The following is an 18,618-nucleotide window of genomic DNA, read 5'->3' on the forward strand; positions in this document are numbered from 1 at the left end:
ATTCCACTCAAAAGGATCACTTACACTTTAGCTGTGTAAGGAAGAGCATCAGGCAAAGTCCACTAAAAGCAATGAGGAAGGAGTCAAAGTATGCAAGTCCTGAATGACTGCCCTAAACCACAGGGAGAAACAATGGGGAATGGAGGAGCAAAACAGACCACATGGGGCCAGAGTAAGTGTTGCAGGAAAACAAAGGAGCAGCAGCATATTCATACTACTGGTTTTAGGTCCAGTTAACTAATTATTAGGAAATATGTTTGTACATGTCAAGTACAAGCATACCTCCCTTTCTTCTAGAAGAACACCTCATAAGGTTGCATCCCGTAAAACACTTCTGAGGACCATCCAGGTGACTTCTGGAGATTTTAGTTCAAAAAATTCTAATGCCCACAGTGGCAGAGACACTGATGACAAGATGATCTGATACCTGATGATCAGGATGAGCTTAAGGTAACTACTACAGATGACATCAGACATCCATAGAGAAGACCGGATGGAATATAAGATCTGGGAGTCAGCAGTTCACAGAAGTCAGTTAAAGTACCACAATCTGGTGGAGCTGCTCTTGGACAGGACATGAAAGAAAAGTCATTATAGCCAAAATAATGTAATCTTTGGGGAATTCTGGCTACATTCTAACACAAATATTCAAAGTACCACAATAAACTGGTTTTACTGACATCTTCAAAGTATCCCTCTGACAAATATAAATTGTAAAGTCTTCAAAAGAGAAAAAATCCCTCGTCATTGAAAGGAAATGTGTAATTAGAAACAACACAAGGGATGATAAGCAGATGCTAAACATCCTAAAGAATCACTCCCCTACAGAATAAGAGTACCTCTGTATCAAGGAAATAGTAACTGTGCCTCCTTGCTGGTAGATGCCCAGCTCTACCAAACAGGCTATTTCCATGTCAGCTTTCATCGCAGCAGTCAACATTTGCCCCCATCTCAAGATATTATTTTACTCAGAAACTTAAGTACAAAACTAGCTTATATAGAAGCAAAAGAGGAAAAAGAAGAAAATGGATCTTTCAGTATTCCACTGGTGTATTATTCCATCCACTACAATACATTCAATTCAGATGCATATGAAAAGTAGGTGAGAAAAAAGAAGTGACATATCAGAAGTTATCTAACAAGACATCCTGTCTTTCCTTCATCTCTCCAGATGGCCAAACCACCTGACTACATTTAAAAGCCACACACCAGATAAAAGTTTTAGGCTGCGCTTTCTGCTGCTCTTTCTACTTCTCTGAAGTTGACTCTCTGTGAAGGTCAAACACAATGATGACCTGACCAGCAAGGATTGCCATAAGTTTGAAGCCTGAACGAAGGATTTACCTCTGCAGGGTCTCAGGCCAGCAGCTTTCCATGTTAGTTCAACAACAGCCACACTATATTTGGCCCACAAGAAGCTTAACTTTGACAGGGTTTACTAAAGGCTGTTTCCCCTTTAATTCAGTGTTTGAGAAGCACATAATGGAAAGTCTGCATACAAGAGTCTCTCCCCTCAGGAAAGAAATGGGGCAGATCCAGCCACCACTGCTCAACGAGCAGATCTTCTCCTTCAAGTATACTCAGTTGTCCCCAAGATAAGCAAAGAGCTACCCTTTCCATTGCCATTAACATTCTCCCCCTTTCAGAAAGGCTAAACTCCTACAGCACCATCCACCTAAGCAGGCTGTGTTCTAGCCAACTTACTTGTGCAAAGAGAACTACAAGGGCAGCATTGTCAGGGTACTCCAAGTGCTTTGAGTAAAAGTGATGAAGAGCAGCAATGTCGTTCTGAATCAGCTCTCTCTTTTCATTGTCTAGCTTGTCAAGGTCTGTGGACAAAGAATACATTCCATTTCAGTAACAGGAAAACCCCCCAGGAAGACTTAGGTTAGAAGAGGCCCAGACTTTAACAGAAACCCCTGAAGGACAAGCCACTTGGAAGTACTGCAAGAAGTGTCTGCTCTTCCACAAACATAAGGTTGCCTCTGCTAAAGCCACACGTGCACTATGAGAACATGAAGGATTAAAATGCATTTTCTGACATCTTTAGATTAGCAAATAATTGGACACAGACTTCACTTTCTTGGGAGAAGGGTTATGGTCTTTAAAGTGCATTTGTTAACTCTAGCAAACAGCCCAGCCAGCCCTGGCCCTCTGGAAGCCTATCAACTGTGGACAGCTGTCCTCAGCTGGTCTGACACGACCTTATGAGCGACATGGCCCCATCTACTGTGGTGTGAACTCAACATCACCCACCTGAAAGCACGCTTTATATAATGAAATTTTCTCATGCAGACCTATTCCTTAACAGCACAAACTAGCCCAAACTGCTGCTAAGACTGCTTATCTCTGCTGCTTTTAAAAGATGTGGTATTTCCCAGCACAGAAGCCCTAATTATTTGTGGCCACACATGATAGGGATCTGGCAACAACACTGGGGCTAATTACAGGGGTTCTCTTTGCAGCAAGAAGAGGATAACATGAGGATGCCCAGGAATGCAATCCACCTGACCTATTGCAGGTACCTGCTTCAGGAGGTAGCAAACAGTGCCTGAAAGGGCCCACGTCTCCAAGGGCTGGGGGGTGACCATCAACAGAGGTGTGTTTAGGCATCCTCTAATAGGAGACAGCAGGAACATCAGTGGAAATGTCCTGGCACACCTGCCAGCTGTATTCCATTATGGGTTTCTTCAGAGATTTACCCTCAGGCCTGTGACAGGTTCTAGCCAAAGCCATGGCCACTGAACCTTCTCCTGCCTCGTCCATGCAAAGCAAGCTAGATGATCAACCATATACACTGGTCCCCTCTCTCTCCCCTCAAGAGCAGAGTGTTTGGAAATTTTTTCCTAATCCACTCTCTCACAGCGGCAGTGTTAATAGTTCTCTCCTGCTCTCTCCAACTCAAAACAATAATGGAAAGAAAAGGCTGCACAACAGTGGAAGAAAGAGGAAATGATTTGTAAGAGCAGATGTGAATGATGGGCGAGTCACAAAAAACACTGAGGAAAATGAAACTGGACCATTTGATGAGAATTAAGACAAATCAGAAATACGAAATTCTGAGCTTCCAGCTGCCAGCCAGGTGCCTTTCCCTGTCTTGTGTATGGTGTTGTAAAGCATAAGACAACTGATGAACACAGTAAAGGTGTGCTAAAGCAGTGAGGTGAGTCAAAAAGCCAGCAGGAACAGTGGTGCTTGCTAACAAAACAAAGGCTTCTAGAGGACAAGTGGAACACTGCAACAGAAAAAAACATTTCAGCCTTTTAGCTCCCAAATTAATAAATTATTGAAGACAAGCTGCAATGCAGAAGAATACACAGAAATTACTTCAGCACTTACCCATTCTCCTCAGCCTCAATCCTGCCAACTTACCTGTAAAAACTATCCTTGCCCTAGGCAAAGTTAAATGTTGGCATTTTTCCCCCTTGTTCCCCAAGATGTCCCAAAAGCAATGACAGCAGCTTTTGTTCAGGAAGCAAATAAGATTACTGTGCTTGGTTACTCTGCTACCTCAAGTCCTAGAAATGAGTGCATTTATTCAGCATTTTGTAAAAGGTTTTGGAAACCATCAGAATGAGAAATGTGAATATATAACCCATTCTCTCTGTGTATATTATGCTCAGCACCAAGAAAGAAAATGACAGACTGGTGAAAACTGTGCCAGGGTGGTTACTAATGGTCAGTTTCTAACTTGGCCTTACTGGATGTAAACAGATTTCCAGTTAAAAGTGAGCCATTGCCTTACCTCCTTCTTTGGATTATTTTAGAGCAGTTAGGACATGGAATCATATATAACATGTCAGATTTGACTGGCAGTGACACTGAAGCACAGTCCAGAGGGCTTTGCAATTAGCCCCTTAGTCACTGTCACCATCAAGCAACTGTGCTGTCTCTGATTTTATGCCTCCTGGTAACAAATACCAGCTATTTTAATTTTACAACATTACAATTCTCAAAAGACACTAGAATACTAGAGAAGCAAGAGATGGATGTATGCTACATAATTAACTCTGTCTAGGTTTTCATCCTTGTTTTACAGCTCCCACAAACAGCCAAGAAAAAAAAAAAAAAGAAAGAAGAGCACTGCACTTTCAAAAAAATGAGGAACCACAGTTCTCTTTGTTTACTCCCTTCCTCCAGCAGGAGTGGGATGTTCTGAAAGGCGTTGATGGAGGGGCACCATGGGAAAACAAATCATTAATATAGTTAAGTCAAAACCTCTGTTTACCTGCAAGCCTTTCTTACTTACGTGATTCAAACTCTTTTACAGCAAACAGCTTCTCTGATTGTGTTCTTTCAGGGTGAATTTGCTAACAACGAGGTAAAAAATAAGAAGAAAATATTTTAATGCTTTGCTTTGGCAGTATTGTTTACTCATTCAGAATCTGGGGACTCCTACCTGTAAGACAAACCCAAATCCACAGTCTGTGGAATTTATAGGAGTTGATAAACAGCAATGAGTTAAATTGACTACCCTAAGTAAAGGCATAGAAATATTCTTTCCACACCAAATTAGGCAGCCAAAGATGAACTCCTATCAAATTTATATACATAAACTGAACAGTATTTTGAATATGTCATTTGCTTTGTTCTAGAACCCAGAAAGCTGCTAACAATAGCAAGCAGGCAGAAGACAGGCTTTGCTTTGAGGAAAGTGAATAAACTGACTGTTGACAGAGTTCAAAAGCAATGCTCCACTGTTGGCCTAAGGCCACTTCTTTGTAATCTTGGCCATTAAATATGGCTTTGCAGGTGTCCCAGCAGCTGAGGTTCAGGGACTACGGTTTGCATATTTAGCTTTTATATGACATGTAGGGTTCTCCCACCTCCCTGTAAGTGATAAAAGCAGAAATTTACTCTAACAACTTTTTGTCATTAAACATTCGATTTTGTTTGTGGATCACCAGCAAATCTCTCTTTAATTAAGTCACACACATGTACATTCACACACACACCTACACACACAGCAAGGATGCAGCTACTTTTCCAGCAGGCCACCAAAATCCTCCCTACATACAGTATCCAGGTTGCCCTTGTCACATAAGCAGACCTCAATCACAAAAATAGGCTTCAAAGAGGTTTTGTTTTTGCAGAGAGAGTTTAGAGCTCTACAAAGATACACAGCATAATAACCTTGAAACTCATGAATCCCATCCCCTCTGTGTAAGCACCCGTGTTACCCTCAGTATCCATATAGTCAGGGAACACTGAAATGGAGGTTGACATTGCAATATTCTTTCCTTACTCAATACTTTTTTTCTCCAAAGACCAAGGATCTGAGATTTCTCTCTCAAACTCTATTTTTCACCAGCTAATTCATAATCATAAATGTTTATCCTGAATACCTCAGAGGTGTTTTTACCTTACAAATGCACTGGGAGTTATATGCTACATAATGCTATGCAACTGTAGCTGAAAAACACAACAGGCAACTGCTTCATAAATATATCAGTGCCTACAGCCAGGTAACACTAGAAGCACTCCTTGAAATTTAAGCCCAAATACCAAATCTCATTCTTCCTTCTCTTCATCAGCATGGCCTTGGTGCTCGCCCACACGTGTAACCAAGAGCTCAAATCTCCCAAAAGAGAGGCTGAAACACCAATATGAAACTATCAGTAAACATTTCCAGGCTCTGTTCAGCAGTACCTTGGCCATAGGTTACAGCTACACAGCTGAAGACCCCACCAGCCTTTTTCTAGCTTCCCACAAAAGTCTCCAGCTGGGCTCTGGTGGCTCTGACCCTGCTGCAGTGGTCTGATGGTCAGTTCATTCAGCTGCTCGAGCTCTGTGTTACACCTGTCTGTACACAGGAAACTTGTGTGTGTTCTTTGCAGGGAAGTTACTGTTGGTCAGTTTTCATTTTCCTGCCTTCCCTGGCACCCAGAGCAGGAGCAAACCTCCCAAGCCTTGCCTCCTGCTCACCTGTTTGGCAAGGACCCTTGCTGTTAGCCTCACAGTGTCTGAGGGATGCCAGTTCTGCCCAAAGGCGCACATGGAGGCACACTCCAGCTTGTGCATTGGCCAGTCTTCCTTCTGAAAACACAGACAAATATAATTAAAAAAAAAAACATTAAGAAGTACCACAGAGAAAAACTTATGAAAAAGGGGATGCAACAAGTCCTGCCAGATCCTAGAGGTCAAGTGAAATGTATTTCCTTTAAAAAAGAAGATGACGCTCACTAAATCTGAACAAAAGCTTGAGTCACATTTAAGAGGTACAGCTATCCTGCTTTTTTCAAACAAATTCACAGGGGATGAGCTGAGGTCAGAACATCTTCATTTACTCAATGGAAAAAAAGTATTAAATGACGAAGAAGCAAACAGACAACATGATTTATAAATCACCAGTTCTTATTGTTCAGTTCAAGCATGTGAGGATGCTGTAGGTCTGAGCTTGATGTCTTTATTGGGTTCATTTCCATTTAATACCTTGGCCCCTCATTATGAGGCGACCCTGGTATAATCAGGAATAAAGTGGCTGAAGTCAATGGATTCACAATCACTAAGAATCATTTCACTGTAAGGTCAAACCCAAACATTCTGATGGAATTATCAGATTTTTTTCCTTAAATATTGAAGAATAAAAGTACAACTAGACAATGAAAACACAGTAAGACAAACATTTTCGTTAAATGTATAGAATATTGTTTAGTTAATGTATAGCATATTCCTAGTTCAACATACTGTAACAACATACAGGAGTGATGGCACAAGGTACTGGCTTTTGTCACTCTACAAGTTTCACCCAAAGCCACAGAATCTTCCAAAAAATAGCACAGAAACACATATTAACAATCTGCACTAGTACAGGCTGTCCTCAGACTGCATCAAATTCCATTTTGCATATTCATTCAAACATGGAAATATTCAAGCAATGCACAGTTATTTATTGCTATATCTCATCCCAAACACACATTTATAGCACTACATTAGAACAGACCTATAGTGTTCTGTCTGCATAGGGAGCATCAAATTTTGTTTTCATATGATTCAAACTGGTGGAAAACACTAGCAGAGAAAAAAACTCACAACAAATCCCACAAATCTGTAAGTGAAAATTTGAAAACCTTTTAGCACCCTCCAGAATGTTCTTAAATCCCCTACTCTGATTCACCCGGTACCCCAAACCCTGTGTTGGTCCACCCCCCCCAAATTTTTAAAAATAATTTTAAAAACCCAACAATATGGCCCATCACAGTGACTGAGTGGCACAGAAGAAACAATTTCCCTCAGCTGCCTAGCCACTAAAGGCAAGAGCCATTTGAGACACTAGAGAGACACACTGGAGGCTGTCTAAAGCATCTACACAGGACTGGTAGATATGATACAGGTCTAGTGGGAGATGAATTCCTTGTGGGAACTACAGCTGTAGGTTACATACAACAACCCAAAGCAGTTAAACAGCCAGGGCAATCAGGACCCTCAGTGCCTCCTGCGTTGGCTGGCCAACTTACTTACAGGTTTTGCAGATCAAAACAGAAGCCGAGCTTACTAATTTCAGAGCTACTACACCAAAAATTCTTCCATTGAAAACAGTTCTTTTAACTGCCCTGGGCATGGACAGCTTTAGGAGGTTATTTTATTAGGAAAAGAAAGGTCAACACCTGCCCCAGCCTTGGGTAGGATTTGAAGCAGTGCAACACTGCAAAGGTATATAACCCCTCACAATGTCAACTTTGCTGTCCTTGACAACTCAGTATGGTACTTCCAAAAAAAACCTACATACAGGCTGCTTGAAATAAGCTCCAGTGCAAATATTCTAAGAGGATGTAGCAATACAGACCAGAACCAAAATAGTATATTACACTGTAATCATGTCATGTGAAATTACACTCTCGACTCTCCTACAGCTGTCACACTACAAAATGCATCCCCAGAGAGACCCATTTCCTACGTATGCCCCAAAATCATTTCTGGAAAATTCCTGACAGCCTCTGCTTAGGAATCTACAGGCTAAAGGCTAAAAAGAGACAGAGGGGAAATGTTACCTCTCACCTCTTCTTGCCCACCCAGGATATCCTCTAACTTTAGCATGATTGCTCAAAAAGTGAAGGCACTGAACCTGAAGCTTTGCAGGACTCTCATCCATACACACCTGTTAAATAAACAGGAGAAATTACCTGATAAAACAAAAAATCAAAATGCAAAATCACGTGCCTGTCTCAAACCAGTGTTTTTAAAAAAAATCCATTTGTCCCTTTATTCTTTACACATCGTTAATTAAAATCTTTCCCCAGGCAGAATCATACTGAGTTATATGAACTGGTAGGGAGGTTAAAGGGACATGATACGGCTGAATTGTGCAAAATGAGATAAAAGCCTGAAACACCACAAAAAAAAGAGAGTTCTGATGACTGAGTAATACCTGGGATAGAAACACCATGAGAGCAGCTTTCCCTGCGATCACAGCAGGACTGTATTTTGCATTCTTTTCCACATTTTCCTCCAAGTAGTTTGAATTATAACAAGTAGCATTGTTCTAACTGAATCCCTAATGCTTCATTAATGACATTTTCTTCCTATTATCATTACAACCACAGTGTTTTTCCCTTCATTTAGGAGTGACAACATTTTTGGAAGGGAAGTTCTTTAAAGCTTATGGATTTTACATCAAAGCATGGAAACACTCCTCTTCACCAAGTTCTTCAAAAAGATTCTGCTGTCCAGGACTATTGGACTGATTCCCAGAACACTGTCTTATAGCTCACCTTTGGGGAAAAACAACAATTAACAAAACACAATATTAAAAAAAATAAGACTTAAGCCCAAAAAAATGTCATCCTACCTCCTTTTTCACATGGACTTTTACAATACTATATACAAAATCTGTTCTATTTCACTCAATTAAAAAGACACACACACAAATACCAGAGAGAAATGATGGGCAAGCCAGTGCAGGGGTTAAGCTCACTTCTTCAAAATCTTAAGGCCCAATTGTGATCAAATGGCATCCAACTCTTTAACTGAATTTCAGTGAGGCAACTTCTGATGTCTGATATTAATTGGTAAAGTTCTCTGATACAGCCTTTCAACAAGCAGTGAACGTAGAAGTTTCATGTATCTTCACAGCCATCCTTCCCTATCATCATTTACCAAATGCTGGGCTATAGAGGGTATTCGACTTTCATGGTTTAACATTCAACATACTCACAGGAGACATTTATCAAAGAAAAGTACATTGGGAAAGTTTTTGTATAGGGGGACAGACACCCAAAGCAATCTTGCACTGCCAAAATCCTTTTGTGCAGAATCATTACAGAAAAAAAATTTTGTGTTTTTTCTACAGCTCATCAAAGAGGAGTAGGCAGTTTCTACAAGGTCCCATTTAAAACACACCTGCTTAATGCTAATTACAGGTCTGCAACTACATTTTGAGGCTGGTTAAAAATACCTGTTTCACTTACTCCAGCAATACCAACTACAGCAGCCTTTAACATGACACGTTAAGAAAAACTCATAAATGGTTTGTTCAAAATTTATTTCAAATGCTGAAAGTCATGACAAAAACATCTCTTTCTGCACTCTGGCTAGCTGATCCCCACTCTGTCTGGGATAAATGATAGCCATGTGTAATAAGAGCAAGAGCAGTTCCAGTAGCCAGTTCAAGTCCACCAGTTCCAAAATTGCAACCACGTAACCCTCTTAAAACATTTCTCTTTGGGGTGTTTCAGCAGCTAATTTCTGAGGGGAAAAAATGAGCACAGGTCTCTTCTTGCTTGACTGAAATTATTATAATTTAAGAAGTCAAGACCTGAACAGCTGCAGATGGGGGCTGAAATAACAGGCCTGTGCTCCGAGGAGGCGACACTGGAGAGTGGGACGGTGTAAATCTGCTGGAAATCACAATCCCTTTTAAAAGGAGAACTGGATTAGAGCTTGGGAAAAGAAAGACACAGCAAACCCATACTAGAGCCAAACCACAAAACATTAAAAGCAGCAAGGACAGACAGCGAAGGCAACTTCCACCCTCACATGCCCTGTATCCACTGCTGAATCCACACCTACGCAAACATACAACTTAATATCGGCCAAACATGTGGTTATCTATCTTAAAAGCAAAATAAGAGACCGAAACAGGAACATTAAGGAACTGTGCCAAAGCCAGTGTGTGTGCATACATCCACCTCTCCCCACAATGAGCAAGAATTCCTTGGAATTGTGGTATAGGAGGTCTTTAACTAAGAAAAGAGCAAGCTCAAAAGCTTTGGGTTTTTATCCCAGTATTCCTCACATAGTAAACATTTGTCCAACTGATTTATATTGAGTAACAAGGTATTAACCAACATATGAAATCATACCATGCCTTGTTGGGTACATATAATTTTTAGCTGAACTGAGTAAAATATCCAATGGATTTACAGGGAAAAGTTAACTTAAAAAATAAAAGTGAAATGACCAATACCATGACAGTTCTCAAGTACAGCCCTGCCCTTTTGTCCCTGTCGCATGATGTCTCATGCCCATGGAGGCAAAAGGGACACATTTCCTGTACATTCCAGTGTTACAAATTCACTATCAAGGCACAGATGTCCCTTTTGGCTTTGACAAAGAATTGCTGAACTGCTGGAAAGTGCCTTTGAAGAAGACAGAGATGAAGATGCAGTGCAGACTGTCTGTGCAGCATGTAAAGTCAGTGGAGGTTGGTTTCTAGAGAATATTATGCTTGAAGGTAACTTTGAAAGAATGTCAAAGAATTCAATCTCAGCAACGTTCTTAAATTTCATCAGACTGACTCAGAAGGACCCAAAAGATGGAAGACAGTGTTACATCAACTAGGGAGTCAAAAACCGTATGTATATCACCAGTAAGAGTGATACCTTGTAGTACCTGTGTAGCTCATACTATAGTTTAGACATCAACAAAATCTAAAAAAGGCCTTTACATCTAAAGCATCATACCACACACCAACAGGTAGAAAAGATTTTAATTCACTAACTTATAAGACAGACGGGCTTTTGATGAGCATCAGCTTTAGTAGACTTAAGGACACTCAGTTTGAGCAGTTCAGATTCTTATTCTAGGAACATGTTCATCTAGAGAAAGAGAATTCTGGCCACCAAAAAATAAATTTTTTTGTGAAAAAATCAATCCAAAAAAAAGCAATACATGTACATAACTTTACCAGGGAGAGAAAAAAAAAATCAATCCCTCCTTATTTTTAAATATAAAAGTATAAACTTTGTCAAGGCTGGAAGTCAGGACACTGACGGAGGGCCACTTGGCAGTGAAAGCGAAGGACCATGGATGAGAAGAAACAAGTTCTTCTACTTCCAACGTGATATTTACCTGCTATTTTTTCCAGCACAAATTACTGAGCTTTCCTACTTCAGAAAATCTTGCTTAGCTGCTTCATAAACCATTGTAAGTTTTATATAGTAAGAGCAGAAACTCACAGTCTCAGATAAAAGCTGCTAAACAGATGCTTTGTTCAAGGATTTCCTTCCCTCATCTAGTTAAAGGCTCATAAGAAATAATGTCATGAGGAAACATTTCTTAGAAAAAACATTTTTCATGAATGAATCATGGGTTTTCTCTACACTGTCTTTAAAACTCATCCATATTCTTCTCAAGACCCTTAAGGATGCTCATACAGTAAGTTTTTACTTTGGAAGTTCTACGAACTACTGCAAATTTTGTAAAAAATGTATTTCTATTAAGCCTTTTGAGTTCTCCTGGTGCCTCAAAACCAAAAGGCTATTTGATTCACCCACAATTCACTAAGATTCTGTGGGAAAGCAGGAAGCTGGGAAGGTAATAGAAGGAAAACTGAGGAGAGGTCGGGCTTCTTTTCAAACGTGTGTAACAGGAGAGTAAGATATATCCTTGAAATAAAAGCAACAGCCACGTCCAAAGTGCCTGAGAACTGAACAGCACAAAGCACGACATCTCTGTCCAGATGATAACGACAACAGAGACCACTCGGCATGTACCCACACACCCAACAGCACGGTGACGTGCAGGAGAAGGTTTGGATTACCTATAGCTAACACACAGCTGCATGCCAGACCTTGGGTGACTCAAATCCTTCATAAGCATTGTTCCACACTCTGTGCCCAGCACCACAGACCTTGCAGAGCTTACGTTATTCAACCAGCAATCCAGTTGAGCTTTTCCACATGAAATGGGATAATTCTTCCATGTCAATCTGAGGGCCCAGAAAGGCTAGATTCTAGTTCTGGCTTTCTTTTTTTTTTTTCTTTTTTTTAAGGTGCTTATTCTAATTTGAGTTAAAAGTAGAGTTTAAACTGCATGCAAATGTTTTGGATGTCTTTGTCTTGCTCTACTTTAGTGTACACTTATATTCTACTTCCAGGGGCCTTTAAAAAACAAAGTATATAAAAAGAATAAAAGTTGCCACAGTGAGTAAGTTAGGGAGAAAGCCTGGTAGGTTTCAAATGGTTATGACTACCATCAGCTGTGGTAGTCTCAATACTCAAAATATTTGCAAATATTAAAAAAAAAAAAAAAATCCTAAAAAATCTCTCTTAAGATGGCTATTTAGTGATTTGATTTTTTTCCATTAGACACAGGATCTCTTACCAGTTTAGTGAGCTAATGTTAAATTATCTGGTTTTTCCTTAAAGGAAGAAGTAATACAGACATAATTAGTGGGTTGACAGGCAGCTCTAATCAAAGTCTCAGTGGTACCAAGCCCTGAAGCTACCGATCTTGAAAGACTCATGCAGACCATGTCGAAATCCTGTGATTGTCCAATGCGCAGCTCCATGGTCAGCATCTGTGGGACGCTGGAACTGACTGGACTGCTACTAACCATAGCTGCAATTAGAGCATATCAATGCCACACAAACAAAAACTGGAGTTCAGCAAACCCCCCCTTCCTTCCCCCGACCCTCACAAATTGCATGACCGTACCTGACATTCCACATTGCAGTAAAAGGCCTGTTTGCATCTTCCACACTTGGACAATCCTTCTTTCCTTAAAAAGAAAACAGAAGTTACTCTGTTCTAGAAACCTGAATGAAATAAAACTGTGTGCTGGATCACTTTTTGCACAGTATTTTGCATTTCACAATGAAAACTATATTTTCTTCAGAGCATTGCAGCTACAGATTGAACCACATTTTTGAAGTGGACACTACTTTTATTTGATTTAGACTTTCAAAAGCAAGTTTTTCCAAACAACTCTCATTATGCAAAAGCACTCTGCTTTCTTGATAAATTGCTGGGTTGGAAACATGTTACTCTATACTATTTGACAGACAGCATCGTTTTTTGTCACTATACGATGCATAATGAGCCAAATTTTTTGTGTTTTGCAAACTTTAAAACTGTTCTGTGTACTCGTTCACCAGTACTAACCCTTTGCCTTTCTACTGCTTCTCTGGTTATAGAAAGCATGACCTTTGTTGGACAAGTGCCTCCAAAAGCCAAGAAAAAATACTGTTAATCATTAAATATGCTGTTTGATCTCCTGTCACCTCAGAGCCCCTTACTGTCCCACCCTGTCTGCTCTGATATCTGTGTATTCTGAGCAGAACTAAGGCTCACACTCCCCTTTTTTATATTTGTGTATACCTCAACAGAGGGAACTGCCACAAGGAAGGTCCTTTTCTGCTTTAAAGTGCATGTGTTGCAGCAGATCCCACCAAAAATAGAACGTGTGTTACCCAACAAGTGACATTTTGGTATGACAGCAGTAGGGACCTCGCAGCAGTACTGAATGCTTTTAAAAGGTCTCACACCCTCCCTGGTGCAAGTAGAAAAAAAAAAAAAAATTGTCTTAAACTGAGGTAAGCTCATTGGAATAAATCAAGGGTGAGGGTCCTCATACGATGTGATAGTGTGTAACATTTTGGTGGTCACTGGCATTCGGAGCCCATAAAAACCATCAAGTCTGGCATCCTCTGATTGTATTTGCGAAGCACACAAGGTGCAACGCGAGCGAGACGGGCTAACATCATGACTCCTCTTGCTGACATTACAACCGCTTATTTAAAGTAACCACTATCTCATGCAAATACAATGTTACAGCCTCATTTTGCCCATGTTTCCACACAAGTTTCCACGACAACTTCGCAAAGTCTCCCTTCCCAAGGCTGGTGCTGAGCCCATAACCTTCCTGCTAGGGCCCTTTGCAAGCTCAACAAGCACAGTTCGGAATCTAGTACGTGCTAGTTCAGTGCTAATGCAACAGTCACAGACACAGAGCACGTCTGAGCACCGGCAGATCACGTTACATCACAGGGACATCGTTCCTCTTAGTGGCACTTCATCACCCTGGTGCGAAATAAGTTTCAGATTACCCCACTAACTGCTGTCCCGCTGCAGTCAGTATGTTCCTTGATCACTGTGCTCCTCCAGAGCTCCAAAGGAGAAGCTTGCGTGGATAACAGGCAGCTGCTCCTGAAGATAACTAAAAGCTATTCCATGAAATAACTATTATCCTTACAGTATTACTTCATATCAATGAAGTATGGGAGTATTCCTTGGTCCTTTGGCAGACAAATCCGAATACGATAAACAAAACCAGCCACTTCCTTTGGCACAAGGAAATTTGTGGTTAGGTACAAAATTTAAAAAAAACCAAAACCTAAAACCAAAAACAACACCTCAACACAAATCTTAGAAGCTGGGAAAAGCCACTGGCATAAAGGAGGAGAGGAAAATCACCTCAGCTGTACCCGTCTTCAAATTGGTGGGACTTGCTTCACTAGGAACTATATTAGGTGCTCATATGCAAAGAGAGGGGTGAATCAAGTGAACAAGCCATAAGTACATAAGGTAATGAGGAAAGAAAAAGGATGTATGGATAAAAATAGCACAATTACAACAGTTGTTTTTAATTACTGAGGCAACTACTAGCATTTGCTCTGAGTTATAACCAGGTAAGCACTTAATTCCTCAGTAAGATGTCAGAAGCCACAAAAGTACTACACCTTCTAAAAATATGGTGTGGTGTGCAGTGTCAAATTCATGAATTTGCTAGCCCTAATATGCCTTTTTTTTAAATTCATTTTTTTTTCCCTGCAGCAGCTCATATTGAGAGGCTTGAGGCAAACACTGGAATACCTCCCCTTCACACAGGTAAGGAGGCAGCTGCAGGGGCCCCAGCAAACTCGAGCCCCCCGCATCCCTCCAGCACCAGGAATCCCAAAGCACGCAGGAGCAGGCAGCACTCCAGTCCCAATGCTCCCAGCCATGCGACAAACAACTTCTTGCATTGCCTGCGCTCTACCCCAGTAGAAGTAATTTGAAGGCTAAAGTTTCAGGCAGAGGTAACATACAGATATTGCCGTATATTTCGTTACGGACACATATATATAAATATTTCATTAATTTCATTCATAGATATTCCATTCGCACTATGAAATGTGAAGCGTGAATTAGGCGATTGTAAACCCTTTTTCCCTTACTAAACCTTCATTAAAACCGGAGAACACGAAATCATTACAAAACTAGACGGATCAAGGAAACTTCCGGCGAGAGGATGGTTACGCACATGTCTGCGTGACTGCCAGAGCACGGGAAGAGCAGATTTTTTTTCCTTTTTTTTTTTTTTTTCTCTTTCCTAAGTTGCTGAGCTCGGAAAACCGGCTTTGAGTTTAAACTTCCACGCTGCCACAGCACCACGAGCCGAGGAGGGGGAAAGTTCTGCCACCGCCCCGCAGAAGCCGCGGCCGCCGGGCGGGCCCTACCTGGCGAAGCAGGCGTCGCAGTGGCTGCCGCGCTCGCTGACGGTCAGCACGGCGGCGTAGGCCGGGCAGCTGAACAGCAGCTCCCCCACGGCGAAGCGCCGCCGCGCCCGCAGCCCCCGGCCCTTGCCGGGGCTGGCGAACCTCTCCAGGCCGCCCAGCTGCGCCTCCGCCTCCGAGCGCATTCCGGCCGCAGGGGAGGGCAGGGGTGCCGGGCAGGCTCGCAGCGCTGCCCTCCCGGCACTCGGGCGCCCGGGGCCGCCGCGGCGCCGCTGCCGCCCGCCCGCCGCGGGAAGCGCCTCCTCCGGGCGGCGCGGGCCCCGCCGGCGGCTGCGCACCGGGAGCCGCCTGCCCGCCGAGGCCTGGCTGCGGCTGCGGCCCGCGGGCTGGGCTGGCGTCGGGGAGGGTTTGCCCACGCGAACCTGTGTGCGGTGGAAGCATCCCCGAGACGCACCCGGCTGTCGGGCAGCGAGGGCACCGGGGAAGGGGCTCTCCCGCTGGCCTCTCAGCCCTCTCGTTAATATTAGCACCTAATACAGTTCCCAGTGAAGTCAGTGAAGCAAGTCATACTCATTTGAAGAAAGGTAAAACTGAGGTAATTATACTCTCCTGCTTCACAGCAGTGGCTTTTCCCAGCTTCTGAGGTGTTTTTTGCATTGAGATATTGTTTTTGGTTTTAGTTTGGGGGGGTTTTTTTTAACTTTTGTGCCTAACCACAAATTTTCTTGTGCCGAAAGAAGTGGCTGGCTTTGTTTTATCACATTCGGAAGATTTCTGTCTGCCAAAGGACCAAGAAATATGTCCATGCTCTATTGCTATGCAGTAATACTGTGAAAATAATAGTTATCTCAGGGAATAGCTTTTAAATATCTTCAGGAGCAGCTGCTTGTTATCCATGCAGGCTTCTCCTTTGGAGCTCCGGAGAGGCAGAGTCAGCAAGGAACATACTGACTGCAGTAGCAGAGCGGTTAGTGGGGTAATCTGAAACTTATTTCACACCAGGGTGATGAAGTGCCACTGAGAGAAGCAGCAAGGTCTCCTAGAGCAAGGCACCTCAGTCGTGAGCAGGTTTCCAGGTCAGGTGTTGTGGCCTCCTGGATAACCAGGGCAGGGAGAGAACGTGGCAAGTCTAGCCTGTCCCTGCAGGTTCGCTGACAGCCCCAGGCACGGTCAGGGGTGAGCCAGGTCCCAGGGGCAGCAGCAGACAAAGTGGGTGGGAGTCCCCAGGGAAGTGGGACAGGAAGATGAAGGCCTAGTTGTGCCCTCAGGGCCCTAACAATACACCATTCCATATAACTAATTCATATCCAGTTGCACATCTTTAACTTCTCTGATATTCCCATCCATTGTAACATGATGAAGTTATTGGATCCACTGCAAAAAGAATGTAAATCTGGACTAGTGTTATTTGAATTAGTTAAAACATCACTGTTTTCACAACGAAAGACTGAGCAATGAAAATAGGTCCAGTCCTTGAAAAATATGCTATCACCCTCAACAAATGAGCTAGATGTTGATTATGACCAACTGTAGAACTGCAGGGATGGAATTAGGGTATCCAGTTAAAACAATAGGAGCAGTGTCTAACCAAGTACCTCATCTAGTGCGTGAGGACTGCCATTTACATCCCAGTTCGGTAGACTGATGATGTCAAGCTCAAAGGCCTGAACTCTTAATTATAGACTATTCTATACCTAAGTATGTTTAAAAATAGTGATCGATAATGTATTCACTTTGAGAATGAATTAACATTAACTGGAAAACTGCCCTTATGGTCAATCCAGTTTGATTAATTTATAGATCCATTACAGTTAGACAAATAGTCACAGCTCCTAAATGCACCTACTCTGACTTCTTACGCTGCACAAGCTATTTGAATTCCTTAAACTAATTCATGCTCAAAGTAGAGCAGAACTTTTATGAAATAACCAATCTTGATTTTAAAATGTCCTTAATAAGTGTGTTTACAAAAATCCCTAGTAAACACATACACTTTATTTGTACCCTTAAAATGCCAAGTTATCTTTTCAGCTACTGTATCATGTTATAACATTATAAACTATTTTGAAACATTCTCAGCTTTTTTACTCTCTACATTAGTAAAATGAAATGCTTCAGCATTTGCTTCCGAAATCTGAAAACAGGATGACATACTCCAGTAGCAAAATCCTGGTCACGCTGAAATCAGTGACAAATTCCTAAATTCTTTCCTGAAGTCAGCATTTAATTTCTGTTTCAAATGACACTGTGTCCAAATAAAAGAAGGCTAACAGCTCATATCTATCAACTCGATGATCTTGGAGGTCTTTCCCAACCTTAATGATTCTAAGATGTTCATTATCAGATCACTTCTAAACAATAACTTGTGCTTCTCTAAGATCGTGTGGGTTCACTGATAAGAAGCTTGTGGGAGGGAGTCTTTTGGGGGAACCAGCTGGAATGATGGCAAATGTTACCACACTTCTGTTCCACATTATCACCCTTGTAAAACAGCTGACAATTTGATTATGCCTCAGGTAATGAGGAAAAATTCAAATTTCAGTAGGTCTCTTTTTTAATAAAGAGTCATTTAGTTTTAAAAACAAAAATAATAATTTACTAAATAGGCTTTATTCCACCCTGAAAAATATTGCTTTCCAACAGATAATGCATGGATTTATTCCCAAGAGTGAAATTCAGCAGCGGCCTGCAGTCCCATTCAAACCCTCCAGGAGAAATTCAACCAGCTGCCTGCATAGCTTTTAGCTTCCTTTGGATGTTTGCAAAAATAAAACTGGTTTGATAAGTTATTAATGAAAACAGTTTGGTGGCTACTTTGTTTGAGTATTTATCCCATCTCCCGTTTTCTGTATTTATGGAAAACCTGTAAATAAAACATATTCTTTTGGATCTCCCTATTTCATCTGTGTTTTCATACCATGTTCATCAGAAAATCTGAACGTGGGTTTTTATGAATCAGTAT

At 41.6% G+C, this 18,618-nt stretch overlaps 1 protein-coding gene across 1 annotated transcript in view; it reads right to left on the bottom strand.

The window, feature by feature from the left end:
- The window catches only part of SMYD2 (SET and MYND domain containing 2), a 29,201-nt gene extending 13,245 nt beyond the window's left edge, over nt 1–15,956 (bottom strand). The window contains exons 1-5 of the mRNA XM_082302734.1: nt 15,660–15,956; nt 12,877–12,940; nt 5,926–6,036; nt 4,250–4,310; nt 1,705–1,829 (exon numbers count right to left, since the gene is read on the bottom strand). Coding sequence (XP_082158860.1) covers nt 1,705–1,829; nt 4,250–4,310; nt 5,926–6,036; nt 12,877–12,940; nt 15,660–15,841 — 543 coding nt within the window. The 5' untranslated portion in view covers nt 15,842–15,956. The remainder of the gene's footprint in view (nt 1–1,704; nt 1,830–4,249; nt 4,311–5,925; nt 6,037–12,876; nt 12,941–15,659) is intronic.
- Nucleotides 15,957–18,618: the final 2,662 nt, after the last annotated feature.

This window comes from Coloeus monedula (assembly GCF_965178545.1).
Source record: "Coloeus monedula genome assembly, chromosome: 2".
Classification (NCBI taxonomy): domain Eukaryota; kingdom Metazoa; phylum Chordata; class Aves; order Passeriformes; family Corvidae; genus Coloeus; species Coloeus monedula.